We start from the raw sequence: 20,212 nt of genomic DNA on the forward strand, positions 1-20,212 counted from the left end.
TACAGAAATATAGCTCTATAACCTTGTATAATTATTTTGTCTGTGTCCAATGCATATCGCAACATTTTAGTTGTTTCGGGTCAGTATGTCTGTCTACCTTGAGATGTTTTGCCAAATGTAAATGCAGATAAGAGTTGCTTTTAAAAGATAATTAAAACATTTTGGCTACAGGTAACAAATCGAAATTATGCATCAAGATTTGTAGTGTAAAATCCAATTTATAGTCGTGCATAAGGTCTACGCCGTAGCTACGCGGTAGGTTATCCATAACCTGTGCGTAGTCTGACGTGCACCTTGCCAAATTTTTAACAGTGCGTCAGTTCTACGCGGACAGCAAGCATTGTAATTGGTCCACTAGAACATCTCCCATCAGGTAAAAAACTGCATCGTAGGTATTTCCGTTTGTGACGGTGAGAACAAAGATGGGCCGACGGGAAACAGGTTTCTGTTTCTTTTTCGTTTGTGGATTAAACTTGCCAAGCTGCTTCTTTATTGAAGGTCGTGCTGCTACTGTAGTTACACGCGTGGATACTGCCTACCTAACATGTGTGTTTATATGTTGACGCGGACGATGAAGTATGAAAACCGCCGCTTAACCTACGCCATCTTGGCTATGCCGTAGGACATACGCACAACTATACTATAAGCGCAGTAACTACTCATTTGGTCAAAATTGAGTTTAGGGTTAAAATGGGCTTTGTGAGATCTGTTGTGTCTTGTCACAAAGTCTCCAGGTTTCATTTTGTCCCATTTCAGAGAAACGTGTGTGCAAAAATTGCAGTAACATGTTTGACTGGCTGGTGTAAAAAACTTTAAAGGCATTGTTCTCGGTTTCAGTGTTTGCGTAGTTACTGCACCGCGTTTGGTGGGTCTAAAAGACCAAGACTGAAAGACGGGGCAGAGTCAAAGCCCGCTGAAGGTTTAAATTTCATTTCATTTTAGCTTTAAAGGGGACTAAAGTGATTACGATTTGTGTACAGATTGTCGAGTATATAAAATTTTTATTAGGGGGTCTGAGCAGAAATTTCTGGGGGGTAAAGCCCACCTAAAAAGGGCCTAGTGATGCCACTCCTTTGAAGACATCGTCCTAGCCACGCATTGCGATCTAGTGTGTGATTGTTTACAAGATTATACTGCTGCCTGCTGGTGAGGTGATGAAAGTAACTGCTCGCAGGCATAGATGTTAATTAATTTGTTATTTTATGCTGTTATTTATAATCTTTCTCTTCATGTGACAGGATATGGACTCAACTGTACTCAAAATTTTTTGGACTCGAGTCTGAGTTCGAGTACCCCAGCTGTAGTATTTAGGGGCCATTCACACGAAACTGTGTTGAGAGAAGTGTTTTTAAACTACCTTTAACTTGATAAACAGTAGCATCGTATATAACGTGAATATATGTGTAAAGCCGAAATGCATTCATGTGTATTGCCCCAGTATTTTAGGACTGTAGTTAGGACCTTTTCTGTAAATAGCTAAAATGAATTAACAAAAAGTATGTTGCAAGATGCAATGTTGCTCTGTCCACAGCAGCAAGTTAGATTCCAGATGGGTAAATGTGGCAGTTGCATGGCCTTAGGGTTTTATGAAACAGCAGTGAGCTTTTGGACTGTGGTCAAGGGCCGTGATTATAAGGGTGGAAAGACTGATTTTTACCACGGTATAAGCTGCAGAAATTGGAGTGGGATATTGGTAAACCACGGAAAGCAGAAGTGAACAGTGCAGTGGACTGGTTAATCTACAGCAGGTGTCACCAACGTGGTGCCCACGGGCACCAGGTAGCCCACACAGAGTCTGTGAGGTGCCCGCCAAAGCGCATTCTATTAATAGCCTCAATTGTAATATTTATTTATTACATATTTTTTATATAAACTTGGCTTGGTTTTACGTACGTTAACATTTAAAACAATACTAAAACAGTAAAATAAAATAAAATCAACAAGTAATACAAAAAGATTTGAGTAGAGTATATCAAAAAGTAGCCTTCCAGGTCTGTTTTATCCATCTGTTTGAATAATCCTGCAGCTCAACTGTAGCTGCTTGCAACGCCCAAGTCATGGGTTCAATCTTCAGGAGAGCATCCACACTAACATGTGTTTATGGTATTTTGTAGGTCGTTTAAACTGGTGGTCGACTATGTGCACCAGCTGTAAGAAGCTACTTCCTCTGGCCACAACAGGAGATGGAAACTGCCTTCTGCACGCAGCCTCTTTAGGTTAGACTGTTTCTGGTTTGCAGAATTTCAATGCTCGTGAAGAGCGACAAGAAGTCAAGGCAGCGAAGATGCCGATATCATGCATGTCAAGTGTGTGAGCACCAATGACAATCAGTTGTCATAGTGTTGACCCAAGATGAATACAATTAATTTTTATTGAAAATGAATGAGTTTGAAATCTAGTCCAAAGGCTTCACTTTTCCTGCTCCATGCTGATATATCACGTGTTTGACTGCGTGTTAAATGTGTGTTTCAGGAATGTGGGGCTTCCATGATAGGGATCTGGTGTTGAGGAAGAGTCTGTATGCCACGATGAAGAACGGGGCAGAGAGAGAAGCTTTGAAGAGAAGATGGAGGTGGCAGCAGACCCAACAAAACAAAGAGGTCAGCAACTACACATGCATAAAGCAGAAAGATAACCGTGTGAACTTCTTTCATATCAGATTGCTTAATTTAGCCTTAATTTGACTTGATGTTTTAAGGTTTTGTAATAATGCACTTCTGTAAAGTGGTCCTACTGCATTTGTGCATTTGGCAGATGCGTTTATCTTAAAGTCCTCGATCATTATATCGCTTAAAACTCATCTTTGAGCATCATAATAGCATATGTAAAAGTTTTTCCTGTGACAGTAATCCTTTAAAACAGCTCGAATGTAACTCATTCAGTCTCTGCCTCACCTCAGACCATAGATATATATGTAAACAGATGCTACGTTCAGCAGTTTCAGAGACATACACTGCAAAAAATGACTTTCTTACTTAGTATTTTTGTCTTGTTTTCAGTAGAAATATCTAAATATTCTTAAATTAAGATGCTTTTTCTTGATGAGCAAAATGACCTAAGTAAATAAGTCTAGTTTTAAGACAAATAATATACAATTTAAGTGAAATTGTCCTTAAAACAAGCAAAATTATCTGCCAATGGGGTCAGAAAAAAAATTGTGAAATAAGATTTCTTTTTTCTTAAACACTTCAAGTAAAATTTTCTCACCACATTGGCAGATATTTTTGCTTGTTTTAAGCACAAATTCACTTATATTGTATATCTTTTGTCTTAAAACTAGTATTATTTTCTTAGGTCATTTTGCTCATCAAGAAAATACATCTTGATTTAAGAATTTTTAGATATTTCTACTGAAAACAAGACAAAAATACTAAGTAAGAAAGTCTTTTTTTGCAGTGTAACTTCTAAGTCTGGTTGAACACAATGTGTAAAATACATAGCCTTAAAAGGACACTCCATTTTATTTGAAAATATGCTCAATAGTGAGTTTTTTGCCGTTTTGGAATCCATTCAGCTGATCTCCGGGTCTACTCTGAGTTTACTAAAAAGAAAGGTTTGGAACATCTGACTTTGTCTGCTTTGGTGTCCGCTCGCCGCCATCTTGCCAGTCAAGAGGTATCGATCTCCGAATGCGACGTAAGCAGGGAGGAGAGTAAAGATGGATAGCTCCTAAAGCACAGTTCCATATAAATGCACGGATGATTTGTTGTTTTGTCGCAAGTGAAAAACAATATTGACCTTCTAGTTGAAAACGAGCCTCATATGAGATTTATTCATTCGCACACGGAGATCGATTCTTTATGTCTGGCAAAGATGGCGAGCGGATACCAAAAAAGCCAAAGTCAGTTGTTCAAAACCTTTCTTTTTAGTAAACTCGGTCACAATATATTTTACGGTATCATTGTTACAGTGTAATTATACATTTAAGTACTAAGTAATTATCATTGACAACATGTACTTACTATAGGGTTGGGGTTAGGATTAGGGTTTGGTTTAGGGTTAGTTGCATGTAATTATGCATAATTAACGGTTATTACTATAATAATTACATGTAACGTGTAACAAAGACACTGTAAAATAAAGTGTTACCGTAAACTCTGTGTACACAAGCAATGTTCTCAATGCTCGCGAGTCGCTTTCATGTGTAGAGATCCAGGTGATACTTCGAGCAAAGTTTTATGTTGTGTCGTGACTTTTTAGTGTTGTAAAAATAGTGGTAGTTCGGTCGCAGCGAACAGCAGCTGGAAGAACGCATCAGGGATCGAGTAGGGATCACACCCTAACGATTATATTTTTTTGACAGTCAAGGTGCGAAATGTTGTCTTTCGTAGCCATTTACTGTATCCGTACGAATCAAAGACAGTAAAAGATAAGAAATCCGTAAATTGTAGCAAGCTAGCTAATGCTTGTCGGTAGCCTACTGGTACTCGGTAGGTACTCAAAATGGCGGAAAAAGAGCAGATGACGTAAAAGGTCACATGACTAATATTCATGAATACCTCAGTTTCGAGGGTGCAGTGTTCCATTAAAGGGCACCTATTGTCCGATTCACGTTTTTACATTTCCTTTGGTGTGTAAGTGTGTATTAGTACATGTTAACGATATGCGAAAGGTACAAACCCCAAAGTAAACAATGATGCGAGCTATCGTCCCCAACAGAAATCTCTTTTCTTGGACTACAACAGACACGGATTGTAGGCAACAGTTTACTTCCTGGGATTGGTGAAGTAGACAAGACCGACATTATCATAATTCCTCCCGCTTGGACTCACAGCCTTTAAGTTAACTCCTGTTAGCATTGCATTGTGAGCGAATCTTTCAAACATGGTAAGGAGCGTCACATTTCCGGCTGACGTCAGAGGTAATCAGCCCAATCACAACGTACAGATTAGCTGGCCAATCAGGGACACAGAGCTTTTCAAATCGATGAGTTTTGTACCAAATCAGTCCTTTTCAGGAAGAGAGGGAAATATGAAGCTACAAAAATGTACAGTATGTAGAAAACAGTGTGTTTTTTAACCATAAACCATGCAAACACATTGTATCATACCAAATACACAAAATAACCTTGTTTATTTAGCAATGAAATAGGTGCCCTTTAAAAAATTTTCCTTTAAACTTTTAAGCAGTATTCCTTTTTTCAAAGTGCAGTATAGCTTTAAACTTGAATCCTAAAGGACTATACTGTTACTGTAGCGCAAATTGTAAACTCGATTTGTTTCCCCTTAGATTCTTATTAGAAAACACAATAAATGGACTTCTTGCAAGTATCGTTGGTTAGAAGGCATCTGCCAAGTACATTATTATAAAATGTATACATTGTTCTGCGACTCTGCGGTTCCTGCCTGTATCATAATGGCTCTCCCCATAAAACACCTCTGCAGATTATCCTGCGAGTTTCCCCCACAGCTTTTAGCTTAAGAGTTTATTGCTGTAACAGCATAGCGGAGGACAGGAAATCAGCTGTTTGATCGATGGCAAATTCTTGAATTCTTTATTCTCTGTATTGTTTTCACTGCATGCCCGGAGATCTCAAACGAGTTTCTGCTTAACATTATCAGTGATTAAAGAAACTATTCACTCTAAATAAAAATCAGTCAGAAAAGAGATTTATGTCGGAGACGATAACTCGCGTCATTATTTACTTTGGGGTTTGTACCTTTTGCATATGGGTCATTCTACAGAAACGTCCACTTTTGGCATGGCAAGATGTCTTTAAATGTATTTCTTTTTCTAACATTTAAACTTAAGACCACATTATTAGATTTCTCTTTGACTTTATAAGTACACATAAATGACAGCTTAATGATATTTTATTTTTTGTGTGCATGTACTTGAAGACTGCATAGACCTTTTTTTTTTGTCACTGGTGTTACCTTACTTCTTTAGCAATATTAAAAGGTGTTTGAGAAGGTGTTAAAGCTTAATTCTTAAGTGTAGCAGAATTCAATGAATTAAAAATTATCATCATGTCACATGTGAAAGATTTTATTTAATGTTAAAGAAAAAAACATTGCAAAAGAATAGAATACAAATGGATACAAATGGTAACTCCGGTGACAGTAACACCAATGACAATTTTCATGAAAACTGCATTTTACAAAATTTCTGCTGCAAAGTATTAAACCACATGTTGTTAATCATTGTATATTCACTAAATTAAGTAGTTTAATCCATTTGTATTCTATTCTTTTGCAATACCCAAACAATAAGGGAGGCCATACCAGTGACTTAAACTAAAAGCTTCACATGAAATCATGAGATAAATAAGAAGATTTCTGATAACTGAAAAGAGACAGTGGACTTATATGGGCGTCTCTTCATAGATCCCACTACTTTTATAATATATTTTATAATATTTGAATTATTAATGAGTCATATTTGAGTAAAAAATTACAGAATTTTTATTTTTGGGTGAACTTACCCTTAAATGTCTTCTAAAGCCAGGCAATATTTTGTATGAGGAACAGTCTGAATATCAGTGCAAAATATTTTTTGTATTACAGGTTTGGGTTGGAATTTAGTAAATAGTAGGGCTGGGCAAAAAAATCTATTTTTCGATCTATTTCGGATTTTTTTACGTGGACGATTAAAAATCGATTCTCAAAGGCCACAAATCGATTTTTTTTTTTTTAATGAAATAACCTGATTTGACTTTTTTCAGCATACATTTTTCATATTGCATTAAAATTGTATTGTATAACATAATTGAATGCATTTGACAATTAGAGATGGGTTCCTAAAATGTACCTAAAATGAAAAAAGTGCAATATACAGGTTAGTGGCTCTTATTTTATTTTTATTAATTACCCACTTGTAAACTTATGTTCACTTTTTTTTATAAATAAAGCATTTGTATTAAATCTATATTCATTGAGTTGAATCGAGAATCGAGTATAAAATTCGGTCCGAGAATCAGAATCAAACAGAGAATCGAAATCGAATCGACCCAATAGCTTATGAATCGAAATCGAATCGATCCAGAACATCTGAATCGATACCCAGCCCTAGTAAGCAGTGAGAAATATTATAAATTGCAAGTGAAATATTGATGTCAAGTGATTTATTGTGGGTATGGGGTGGAAAGTTTATGTAAAAGGGTGGAGAAGAAAGAATTTGTGGGTGTGTTTCCTTTCGAAGGTTTGATCTCTCTCTCTCTCTCTCTCTCTCTCTCTCTCTCTCTCTCTCTCTCTCTCTCTCTCTCACTCTCTCTCTCTCTCTCTCTCTCTCTCTATGTAGTCGGGACTGGTGTACACTGAGGAGGAATGGGAAAGAGAGTGGAATGAATTGCTGAAGTTGGCCTCCAGTGAGCCACGCACACATTTTAGCAAGAACGGCAATACAAGTGGAGGGTAACTAAACCACATTTCACACTTTCATATATACAAACACAATCATTGATTATTATGTCACGTTCGGTTTCCTTTCCATCTCACCCACTCTATAGATGCTCCATTGCAAATTGCTCTTATGCAAATTATGCATTATATGGTTGCTGTTAAAGCAATCTTCACCCTCCGTAGGAAAAAACAAAAAAAAATCTATGCGTGTATAGTTGTGAAACTCAAGTTTCTCGAGTCAGAAGTTGACTACAGTGCAAGAAGTGGGCATCCCAGCTTCCATCAGTTTAGAGATGCACCCACTCACAAACCCACACCATTAAAGGCCACAAGAGATTCGCACAAGCCACAGTTAATGCATCTTTAGTAGAAGACAATCCTATTACGTAATAGAAAGCATCAATGAACATCCAAAGAACAAATGGAAGACTTGAAGAACCCACTGCCCCTTAAAAGTATAGAAGCTGAGGCGTATATGGGACACTGCCCCCTAGAGACCATAATTGGAACGTACCATCACACTTTACCTAAAGATTTTCACAGCGTGAATGTTTGGGATAGCACTAGTACTGTTATTGCAGTATGTATATGGCATAGTAGTATGCAAATACTCTATCCAGTTCATTTTGGGTCACAGCTTACAACGTGGTGGAAAATGTGTACCAGCAGAAAGCAGCTTGTTTTGGTTTCCCCACACGGTATTGTCAACTGAAGCACTGTGGTTGACAGTTTCGACCAAACCTTGCTTCGAGAGGAAACTGATCTCTTACTTTATATCTATCATCTCCTTTTACCGTGAAGTTAAATAAACACAGTGGAGGTGAAAGTAGTAACCGCTAACTCTCAAGCCGTCGCTTACAGCCTCGAGTCGGAAAATCGTACAGAATTGGCTTCCTGTTTTTGTCAACCCCACACACAGAACGACAGGTCTTAATGTTTTGTCCATACAATAAGAGCTTTGGCTTCAGTGGGTTTTCTAGATTTGTCACTTTTTTTAAAGGAATAGTTGATCAAAAAATGATTGAATCACCCTCATGCCATCCTACATTACTTATGATTTAATTTCTTTAGCTAAACACAATAATGCTGTCATGTTATTTACTTATATGGGGATCCACACAGAATTGCTCCAATAAGCACTATTGTATATCCATTATTAAAGTCTGTGTAAAGTCCGATTTTTAAAGGGTTTTTTAGTCTGTCACACGCAAGAAAAATAGGTTATTAACCACCCAGACAAATTTTAAAGGTTAAAAAACCAGCAAGTACACTGCAAAAAAAAGACTTTCTTACTTAGTATTTTTGTCTTGTTTTCAGTAAAAATATAAAAAAAAATTCTTAAATTATAATTATATATATAATATAATAGAAGATATATTTAGACAAAAAATATACAATTTAAACGAATTTGTGCTTAAAACAAGCAAAAAAAATCTGCCAATGGAATAAGAAATTTTTTCTTGAATTAAGTGTTGATGAAAAAAGTTAAGTAAACTTATTTCAGGAATTTTCTTATTCCATTGGCAGATTTTTTGGCTTGTTTTAAGCACTAATTTTCTTAAAATTTATATATTTTTGTCTAAAAACTAGACTTATTCTCCCAGGTCATTTTGCTCATCAAGAAAATACATCTTAATTTAAGAATTTTTTGATATTTTTACTGAAAACAAGACTAAGTAAGAAATTCTTTTTTTGCAGTGTAAATAAAATAAGTGATCAAAATCTCGGAAAAACAGCCAGGCTTCTCTGCTCTCAAACGCTGGGGGCGTGTCCGCTGTCTGCGCTTAAACCACGCCCACTCGCTATAAAGCCGCAGTTAGGGGCGGACCCATGCTCGATGGCTCAATGTTTTAGCCTCACCCAAATAATCCTGAACACAGAAATGTGAAATTTTTTTTAGAGTAATTGAAATTTAAACAAACACGTTAATTACTTCGAATCTTATTGGTTCTCTTCTTGTGTTGAAACACGCATATGTCATCCAGTCACAAAACATGTGAGGAAAAAATAAGATTTGAAGTTATCAACGTGCCACCATGTTTTTATGTAACTGTTATGTGATCTGTTTGTTTAAATTTTATTTTGTTAAATAAATGCAAACAATTTATATTAATATTAAACTATAGTCTTGTTTTACTGTAATGTATTGTGTGTGCTTTTTGGAGCATTGCCATGTTGCCGTCTATATAAGACGACAACAAGATGGCAATTTAATATTAAATTATTTGTTTTTGTTTTTCTGAAGAAGTGAAGTCATGAAAATGACACAAAAATATTTTTACGAGAAAAGTACATCCATCCAATAGCCTCATTGCAGCCATTGTGTGTTTGTTTGTTGGTCCTAAAGTGTTGATAATTCAGAAGACCCGGTTTATGAAAGCTTAGAGGAGTTTCACGTGTTCGTCCTGGCCCACGTTCTGAGAAGACCCATAGTGGTGATAGCGGACACCATGCTTAGAGACTCTGGTGGTGAAGGTAAGAGTCAAAATCTAATCACACATTCACTTTGTGAACTGTGCAGTTCATGTTCAGACCACTAGAGGTCTCTATAACACTTTCTATTTAAACAAACCTGTCGAAAGAGAACTGAATACGTGGTTGAAAACCAACTGTCATCCATTATGCTTCTTCAAGGTCAATGAGATGCCAAAAACATCTCGTAGCTTATGCTTTAAATTTAATTTTAAGAAAAAAATCAACATGTTCCTAGCTCATTTGGTTTAGCAGTGTAAAGGTCATGGGTTTGATTCCCTCAGAACCCACATACTGGTAAAATGTATTTGCTTGTAAGGCACTATAAGTTGTTTTGGATTAAAGCGTCTGCCAAATGAATTTTTTTTATCTGATTGCCTTGTAGCTTTTGCACCCATTCCTTTCGGAGGGCTGTACCTGCCTTTGGAGGTGCCTCCCAACCGCTGTCACTGTTCCCCGCTGGTGTTGGCTTACGACCAGGCCCACTTCTCCGCCCTGGTGTCCATGGAGCAGAGAGATCAACAGAGAGAGCAAGGTAGACACTGCTTCATTATTACATCATTTAATCACAGCACAGGAGACAATCAAACCAGACTTAACAATGAGCCATGACAGCGGTGTATACATTCTTACTTTCACAACTGCTTGCCACCAAAGGTCATCAACAACTTCCAAGGTTTAGTTCAGGTGGATGTCCGACTCCTAAGCACAGACGCCAAGTGGACAGAACTGTAACAAAACCATATAATGCACAACTTTTGGTTTTATTGGAAATTGATTAAAAGCATACGCTCTCAAAAATAAGAGTACAAAAGCTGTCACTGGGGCGGTACCCTTTTGCATACTTTGGACATAAAGGGTGCATATTGGTACCTCAAAGGTACACATCTATACCTATACCTGAGTGACGGCTTTTGTACCTTCATTTCTGACATTATACAGTTCTTGCATACCACACTGCAAAACATGACTTTCTTACTTAGTATTTTTGTCTTGTTTTCAGTAAAAATATCTAAAAATTCTTAAATTAAGATGTATTTTCTTGATAAGCAAAATGACCTAGGAAAATAAGTCTATTTTCTAGACAAAAAATCTTAACTTTAAGTAAATTAGTGCTTAAAATAAGCAAAAAAATAAATAAACTGCCAATGGAATAAGAAAATTTTTCTTAACTTTTTTCATGAACACTTAATTAAAGAAAATTGTTCTTATTCCATTGGCAGATTTTTTTGCTTGTTTTAAGCACAAATTCACTTTAATTTTATATTTTTGTCTAAAAACTACTAGACTTATTTTCCTAGGTCATTTTGCTTCTCAAGAAAATACATCTTAATTTAAGAATTTTTTGATATTTTTGCTGAAAACAAGACAAAAATACTAAGTAAGAAAGTCATTTTTTGCAGTGCACACATGGTATATACACTGCAAAAAAATGATTTTCAAGAAAAAAAAATTCTTAGTATTTTTGTCTTGTTTTCAGTAAAAATATCTAAAAATTCTTAAATTAAGATGCTTTTTCTTGATGGGCAAAATGACCCAAGAAAATAAGTCTAGTTTTTAGACCAAAAATATCACATTTAAGTCATTTTGTGCATAAAACAAGCAAAAAAAAATCTGCCAATGGGGTAAGCAAAAAATCTTACTTTTTTTTAACACTAAATTCAAGAAAAATTTGCTTACCCCATTGGCAGATTTTTTTGCTTGTTTTATGCACAAAATCACTTAAATTTGATATTCTTATTTTTTTGGGTCGTTTTCCTCATCAAGAAAAAGCATCTTAATTTAAGAGTTTTTAGATATTTTTACTGAAAATAAGGCAAAAATACTAAGATTTTTTTTCTTGAAAATAATTTTTTTGCAGTGTAGTGTATACTGCCTGCTACTATACACTTAAAATAGCAGTATGCTATATTAGATTTTAACTTAAAATGTACAGTATATGTCGTAGGAACTCAGTTATCATTTAATAATTAAATATAGTCAATTTTCTAGTTTTGTATAAACGTGTCTGGAAGTTTTGGCAGTCTGTTCAAATCACGAGTCAAGACAGAGATGTAAACAATCACAGGTTTGGCTCATTTGTGCATAGCAAGCTAAAATTTATGCTTAAAATGTGCACAATGCATTAATGTAACACCATACAACACTGTAGACTTTATTTCTATATATGGCAGATTTTGCACACTAGGCCATCCATGAAAGGTAAAATGACATATCCTTGACAGAAAAGTAGATGCCAGTTTGATATTCTAAACATGTATTTTAGCACTGACTCAATATTTAGTTGAATGAATAATGCAGATCTTAAATATAAATATCTTTGATCAATTATTAAAAGGCACACACCATAGACGATGTACAATGATAATGAGAGAATTGGAGTAGTTAAAGTGATACATGACTTAGCAAGCACAATGTATTTTAATCTGTACATGCATTTACACACCAAAGTCTCATTTTTAGACTGCAGCGGTGCCAATTTGAGTATCAGGTTCACAACAGGCTGTTATTGTCTGGGGCTGAGTGGCAAAGCTATTTATGCAGGCACAGATTAGCACATGCTCTCTCTCTCTCGCTCGCTCTCTCTCACTGATGCTGTCAGTACAGTACAAGCTGATCTCTTTACACAGACATTTGCTCAGACACGAACATGGTCAACATTTAGTACAAGGACATAGATTTGGTTTGAACATTGCAGTTGTTGAAGTATCAACTGTACATATGTTTTTATTAGTCACTGTATACAGTACATTTTGGGAGGGTTGTAATTGCTTGTTTATATTATTTGGGGGGGGTTATCTCCCCCACATCCCCCTGGAAACTATGCCATTATTATTTTCTATTGCATAAGACGTTCCAATCAGGTATCCCATCAGAACCCAGTATATAAAAATATGTTATTCCCAGAAGAATGGAAATGAAAGGGGCCATGTTACAAGACTTTTTGTAAGAAGTAAAATAAATCTTTGGTGTCCCCAGAGTACACATGTAAAGTTTTAGCTCAAAATACCATATAGATAATTTATTATAACATGTTAAATTGAAACTTTGTTGGTGTGAGCAAAAATGTGGCGTTTTGAATGTGTCCTTTAAAATGCAAATGAGCTGATGAAATTCAAACAGTGATCACAATGATGGTGGTTTGATGCAATTCAATCTCAATTGTGCTGTCAATTATTTTCTCTCTCTCTCTCTCTCTCTCTCTCTTTCTGCACTTAATGGCAGTGCCGTGGTTGGATAGTGCAGATTAAGGGGCGGTATTATTATAATAAGAGCTCCTTATTACATCATAAGGAGAGCCAAATTTCAATGACCTAATTTTTCACATGCTTGCAGAGAATGGTTTACCAAAACTAAGTTACTGGGTTGATCTTTTTCACATTTTCTAGGTTGATAGAAGCCCTGGGGACCCAATTATAGCACTTAAACATGAAAAAATCAGATTTTCATGCCATGGCCCCTTTAGCAAATGCGATCTTTGATTTCTCAAATGTTTTCTTTTAGGTTTCATGATAAACATACAAGATATAAAAGGGATAGTTCACCCAAAAATGAAAAATCTGTCATCATTTACTCACTCTCATGTTCTTACAAACCTGTATACATTTTGTTGTTTTGATGAATCTAAATGAAGATATTTTGAGAAATGTTTGTAACCAAACAAATCATGGACCCCATTTACTTCCATAGTATTCTTTTTTCGTACTATGGAAGTGGATGGGGTCCACAAACGGGTTGGTTACAAACATTTCTCAAAATATATTGCTTTGTGTTCACTAGAACAAATAGATTTATACAGGTTTGTAACAAAATAAGGGTGAGTAAAGGATGACATAATTTTTATTTTTGAGTGAACTATAACTTTGAACACAAGATATCACGTTTTTAACGTAAATAAAATTTGTACAACTAAATGTTACAAATGTTCAAAACCAAATTACCTGAGCTTTGCATCCACATTGAATGTTTGTATGAAAACGATTGTGTTATTTTTGTCTTACGACATTTTAGGAAAAACATCAGAGACGAATTATAGCATTAAAGGGACACTCTTTTTTTGAAAATGGGCTCATTTTCCAGCTTCCCTAGAGTTAAACATTTGATTTTTACAGTTTTGGAATCCATTCAGCCGATCTCCGGGTCTGGCGCTACCATTTTTAGCATAGCTTAGCATAATCCATTGAATCTGATTAGACCATTAGCATTGCGCTAAAAAATAACCAAAGAGTTTGGATATTTTTCCCATTTAAAACTTAACTCTTCTGTAGTTACATCGTGTACTAAAAACAACAGAAAATTAAAAGTTGCGATTTGCTATGCCGATATGGCTAGGTACTATACTTTCATTCTGCGGTAATAATCAAGGACTTTGCTTCTGTAACATGGCTGCAACAGGCGTAGTGATATTACGCAGCACCTGAAAATAGTCCCCTGCTATTAAAAGTTGCCAAAGGGACTATTTTCGAGTAGTGTGTAATATCACTACGCCTGCTGCAGCCATGTTACAGAAGCAAAGTCCTTGATTATTACCCCAGAATGAGATTATAGTTTCTAACCATATCGCCTAGAAAATCACAACTTTAAATTTTCCGTCAGTCTTAGTACACGATGTAACTACAGAAAAGTCAAGTTTTAAATAGGAAAAATATCATAACTCTTTGGTTATTTTTTTTGCGCGTTGCTAATGGTCTAATCAGATTCAATGGATTATGCTAAGCTATGCTAAAAGTAGTAGCGCCAGACCCAGAGATCGGCTGAATGGATTCCAAAACGGTAAAAATCAAATGTTTAACTCTAGAGGAGCTGGAGAATAAGCGTATTGTCCCTTACATAAAAATGTTTCCCAATCTGTTACGTTTTTATATCAATTATTATATATAAAGTGTTATTTAAATTAAGTATTTGATGTGCTATTAAGCAACAAATCTTTTAAATCGACAGTACCCAGGATTGTCTGTAGTTCATGTAAATATTCTTGTCATAAGAGAACCGAGTCATGCGTTTTCATCCCAATAGGTGGCGCACTTTCATTCTGTTTAGCACAGGGAATCTCCGAGCACACCCTCACGTACTCGCTGACCCTTTAGGCATGTGGTGGATTTGAAGCCGTGGGTTGTTGTCAGATTAGAGGCTTCTCCTGTAACCACATTTCTTCAGGATATGAGTGACTGACTTCTATAAAAAATAAACAAACTTAAAGGGCACCTAACCAGCACACAATGTAGAATACCTCTGTGTTTTCCTGCAGTTGTGTTTTATCTATGCAGGAAATGTGGGAGTTCAGATGTGGAGAAGGTGTGAGATATATACTGTAGATACTCGCTCGATATGTGAAAGATTATTTGCCCTGAGTTTCCTCTGAGCTGTATTAGGTCATCTGTTGCTTTGCGTCTGGATGCAGTTAAAGCCTCGAGGCTCCACGAATGCATTTAGCAGGCCTTAACAAAAATCCACACACGTAGATGTTTACTTAGTTATCTAAATGGTGACACCGGTAGACCTCTATTGTTTATTATTTAAAGTAATTACTGCAGGCTAAACCCAAAAAGAAAATGACGTTGTTTTATTTGTAAATCCTTTTTCCAAATGGTTTTGACGGATCATTTTCACTATTGATGGATGCATTTGTCCCTTACTATAGATCAGTAGATGTGGACATGTTTAATTAGATATATCTGAATTGAAAAGACAAATCAATAGGGATGCACCGCCTATAATCGGTATCAGCAGATGAAAGAATATTCGGATAATTGTTTAAAAACAGCAGATTGTATCCTGGGAAACAAAAGGGACTGAAAAACACATCAGAACTCATGCTGTGTGATTATTTTGAATTGGTCACAATGATAACACTATTGTACTTTGTACACTCTGCATTATACTAAGACTTCATGACACAAGCAGTAAAAACAAAAAAACTATTGGTAGATTCAACAAAGAAAATCATCCACCATCAGTGCATCCCTACCTACAAATCAAACACTTTTACAGACTTCTTTTTTCGAGGGCGCTCGATGCGAAGTTCGTCACAACATCGTCATGTGTGTGGTTCCTTTTTTTAAAATATGAGTTCTGCGCATCGAGAGATCCTATGTGCATCACGTGTCTTGTCAAAATAAGTGCCTGCTGCAGATGCGTCCAAAAGGTTTATGATAAAAGAGACACTTGCGTTTGGCAGATACTCGCATAATCAAGTCCATAATCAGAGTTTAGTGTTAAGGGAGTGTTTTGCGTGTATTTTGTGAACGTGAGCGTCTCTTTTATCATAAACGGTTTTGACGCGTGTGCAGCAGGCACTTATTTTGACAAAACACGTGATGCACATGGTTCACATGACACAACCCAGCAAGCAATTTGGGCTAAAACCAGGCTAAATTTGGGCTGTCAGTGAAAATCTAATAGACGTCTACCATAGCCCAAGAATAGACGATACGTATAAGTTTAAAACAAATGAAAGCAAACACCTTGAACACCTGTTGACTTTGCCTACATGTTGGAATATCATACATCTTCAAGTTATTTTGGCAAAAATGGCATGTAACCAAATTCAAGGCTATTTAGGGTAGAAGTGGGTTACTCATAGTCGGTCTATATCGGGTCTATAGTTATCCGTCATTTCAACGTCTTGGTTTTTGCTTGCTGGGAACAAACACATATTTTGAAAATGCAAGCAACACACATGACACTCTGAATACTTATGTTGAATTAGCGCCCCTCGGATGAGCAGTCACGAGCCGCCACTGCACTTTTATTGTTTTTATATTATTAGGTAAATAATATTTATAGACTTTCCACACGAAAACATGTAGAATAGAAAGATGTGTAAAATTGTAGTTTAATTGTGTATATTATACTAGGGGTTTTCAAACTTGAAAAAATTTGAAAAGTCTACTGCATAGCCAATTATTTAATTTTGTAAATAATTTAGTGTCTTTATAATATCACAATTGCTATTTATCTAAACAGTCCCACCAGAAAAACGAGATTATGCGATCGCATGATTCAATGCATAATCAGTCAAAGTCCGCATGTTTATGCAGGGGCCGCATTTTTTCAAATACGTCGCACTTTCGCAGCATAAATTGCAGATATCCGTGCGCAAAATATGAGGGGCTTGCATGATTTCATAATCCCTGCATTTTTGTAGCAAAAATTACATATATCTTAGAAAGTTGAAAAATGTTGCATTTACTTCACACAATAGCAACCATGTCCCCTGTTGCCATGGGAACGTTGTGAAGTGACTTCATTCAAAAGCTGCAAACAGTTTTTGCAAGTTCCCACAATTTCATTGCATAAAATTGCATAAATATCCCCCATATTCCATCGCTTTTTTAAAGAAAACATGCCGCAAAATCAAGGATTTTTGCCCGCAACAATCACAAAAACTGTACTAACACAGTTTAAATGTTTCTTTTATACAAAATATGCCGATATAGATATATATTTTAGGAAAGGGGTCTCTCGCTTAAGGTTCATCATATGTGGGGTCCTTGCCATCATAAAGTTGGAAAACCCCTGTATTATGCTAAATACAATATAATGGTATTCAGTAGTATTTAGTAAATTTATAGTGACTATAGTGAATTGATAAACTGTAGTAAATGGGGAGAACAGGGGCAAAATTAACACGGGACAAAAGTAACAAAGCGATTTTTTTCCGAGACCTGATAACATTTGCATACGAAACTGTGACCGGATCTTTAGCATGCAACATTTGACAGAGCTGACAATTAATGCATTATTTCCTCACCGTTTTGCACGTCTACCTCCGGAAAGCTGTTTTCAACCATGATAAGTAAATTCCTAAAGCGGTCATTTTTTCCTTATAACGCATTGTGTTTCTCGTTTCATGTGTTAAAGTACTGATCAATTTACACATTATTTAGTGCTGTAACACATCCTAAAGTTTGACTAAGTTTTTCAAAATAAAAGTAAATCGGGTTTAAATGTCAGTAGTTTCTGTCGGTTTGAAAGTAACACTTGTTACTTTTGTAACAAGTAACAAGTTTTTGTAACAAACTGTTATTTTTTTTCAACAATTTAAGTTTGTACTGTCAGGTTGCTTTTGAAACATTTGATTAAACTGAAATTTAAAATGAAAATGTAATTTCATTATTTTTTGCAAGGATAAATGGCAAAATACAGTACTGTGCAAAAGTCTTTTTGTTTTGGAAGTTTTAATGTCCATCCATATTTATTTTTCAATCTTTAAAATTAATTTAAAATTTTATTTTATTTCGGTTTGAAAGATCCTGCAGTTTCCTGCTACTGCTCAAGTGGAAGGGGAGTTTACCCTAAAAACTTGACACTTCAGTTTACATTTTTAAACAGTTTCATATACTATACACATTTACTGTATTTTCTGGATGTATTCTATTAAAGAGACTGAGAAACAATTATATTTGATCACATTGCAAAAACAACTTAATTCTGGCATGGTGGCCTAAGACTTTTGCACAGTACTGTATATTTTCTGTTACATATTAACACTATTATTAACACACATTAGCTTGGTTTTAGTAAACATACATGACTATGAGCTTCATAGTCATGTATATTTACTAAAACCAAGTGTAACACAAATATCTACCTTGTTCTGTTGTGTTACTTTTGACCCACATCTGTGTAACTTTTGTTCCAGCTAACAGGGTCAAAAGTAACAATTCGCTACTTAAGTTCAAAGTGAAATTATACTGAAGTCGTTTTATAATTGTTTAAAATTAAACCTGGTAATGATAGACTACACTTTTGAGTTACTGACCACAGCAAAAATATATCTTGGTGTAAAACATTATCTTTTAAAATAACGTTTTTCTGAAAAAAGGTACTTTTTCCTCTGCTCTCCCTGTAGTACTTTAATAGTTACAATATTAATATTTACTTCAAAACCACTATAATACATTGGAATTGTACTACAGTTTACTATAGTAAATACTATAGTATACAGTATTTTTTCGTGTGGGATACCCTAACTTGACTTTAATGTTTGCATTTTTAGAATAATAAAAAATTACTTTTATGTATGAATCGTTTATTCCGTAATGTCCACAAATCTTCCCAAGAGAGGGTTTGGCAAATTTTGCTCTCTAGGGGACAAATTTGTATAGCTACATTAACCCACACACAAACACACACATATTTGTTTATCTGTCATGGTGGGGACTTTCCATTTACGTCTATTGTTTATTATACCTTAAATTCCTCTAAAACCTTTCTGAATATTTACATATTTTACTGAGACATGTTTATTAAGCTGTTTTCCTTTTGGGGGGCCGTTGGCCGGACCCCGCAATGTAGACGAAATCTGCTCACAAACACTCTGACTCATTTCCTCTGTTTCTATTCTTAACCTCTCTCTCTTTCCTTTCCCAAAAAAAACACTTTGCTATTTAGCTTCAGTCCGGTCCAACCCAAATTGCACTACGTTTAGTCTGGGCCGTAATCTATTCCTCCCATGTCCCCGCCTTCCACTCTTAATTCTTCCCAACGGAGGGTCTGTCTCTCCGTGTGGCTGTTTTGGTGGCTGATCAGCCCCCTTCCTAAGCCCCCCTCACCCCTCCCGGATCTTCCGCTCTCTGGTCTGCCAGCGAGTGCCTGTCTGCCCTGTGTGTGTTCAGGTGCCAGCGGTTTCTCAAGAACACTGAGACTCTTGTGTGTGTGTGTGTCAGAGATAGAGAAGGTGTGGGATAGATATTTGTCTTAAAATTTGTACTCATATTGAGAGGTTTCTGTTAACTTTATTAACTTCTGTTGTTGTTTGAATAAAAATTATTATTAGGGCCAAAAATGGTCCCTTGGCTGTCACTGGGGCAGGAGCCTTTAAAAATGACCTATTATGTACCATTTAGGTACGGATATTTATACATGTGGTACCAATATGTACCTCTAAAGTACTCAAATGAACTTTTTAGGGGGAAATGTGTACTTTTTGGAAAGGTTTCTACCCCAGTGACAACCATTTTTTATATTTTTTCGGACAGTAAAACAAAATGCATACAGATCTATTATTCTAAAACATAAAATAATCAAACATTTAACATTTTATTTTTAACATGTCATTTTTACACAGAAATTAAACTTTCCGTTGACATAAGGCCTTTGAAGTCTGTTACAGACATACTCATTGCCAGTATTACTTTAGCGTACCTTTATTTTTTCTGTGGTTGCACTTTATGTGAAACTAGTCAGCCAATAGGAAACATGCATTGCTATTTTGAGATCTGCCTGTGCAGTTTTACTAAGACGTCTGTTTTATTTGGCATTCGAAAACCAGCTTTTAAAGTTTCATCGTATTAGAGTGAAAAACCTTTTTGTACCCACATCAGCAGATCACACCGAGCTCGGTGCACAGCCTTACTATAACCCTGGTGAAAATGCAAGTAACACAAATTGCTGTA

At 35.8% G+C, this 20,212-nt stretch overlaps 1 protein-coding gene across 1 annotated transcript in view; it reads left to right on the forward strand.

Moving 5' to 3' along the window:
• otud7a (OTU deubiquitinase 7A) overlaps nt 1-20,212 on the forward strand; it is a 90,094-nt gene that overhangs the window by 58,448 nt on the left and 11,434 nt on the right. The window contains exons 6-10 of the mRNA XM_065292090.2: nt 2,115-2,216; nt 2,473-2,600; nt 7,240-7,352; nt 9,688-9,815; nt 10,198-10,347. Coding sequence (XP_065148162.1) covers nt 2,115-2,216; nt 2,473-2,600; nt 7,240-7,352; nt 9,688-9,815; nt 10,198-10,347 — 621 coding nt within the window. The remainder of the gene's footprint in view (nt 1-2,114; nt 2,217-2,472; nt 2,601-7,239; nt 7,353-9,687; nt 9,816-10,197; nt 10,348-20,212) is intronic.

This window comes from Paramisgurnus dabryanus, chromosome 23 (genome assembly GCF_030506205.2).
Source record: "Paramisgurnus dabryanus chromosome 23, PD_genome_1.1, whole genome shotgun sequence".
Classification (NCBI taxonomy): Eukaryota; Metazoa; Chordata; class Actinopteri; order Cypriniformes; family Cobitidae; genus Paramisgurnus; species Paramisgurnus dabryanus.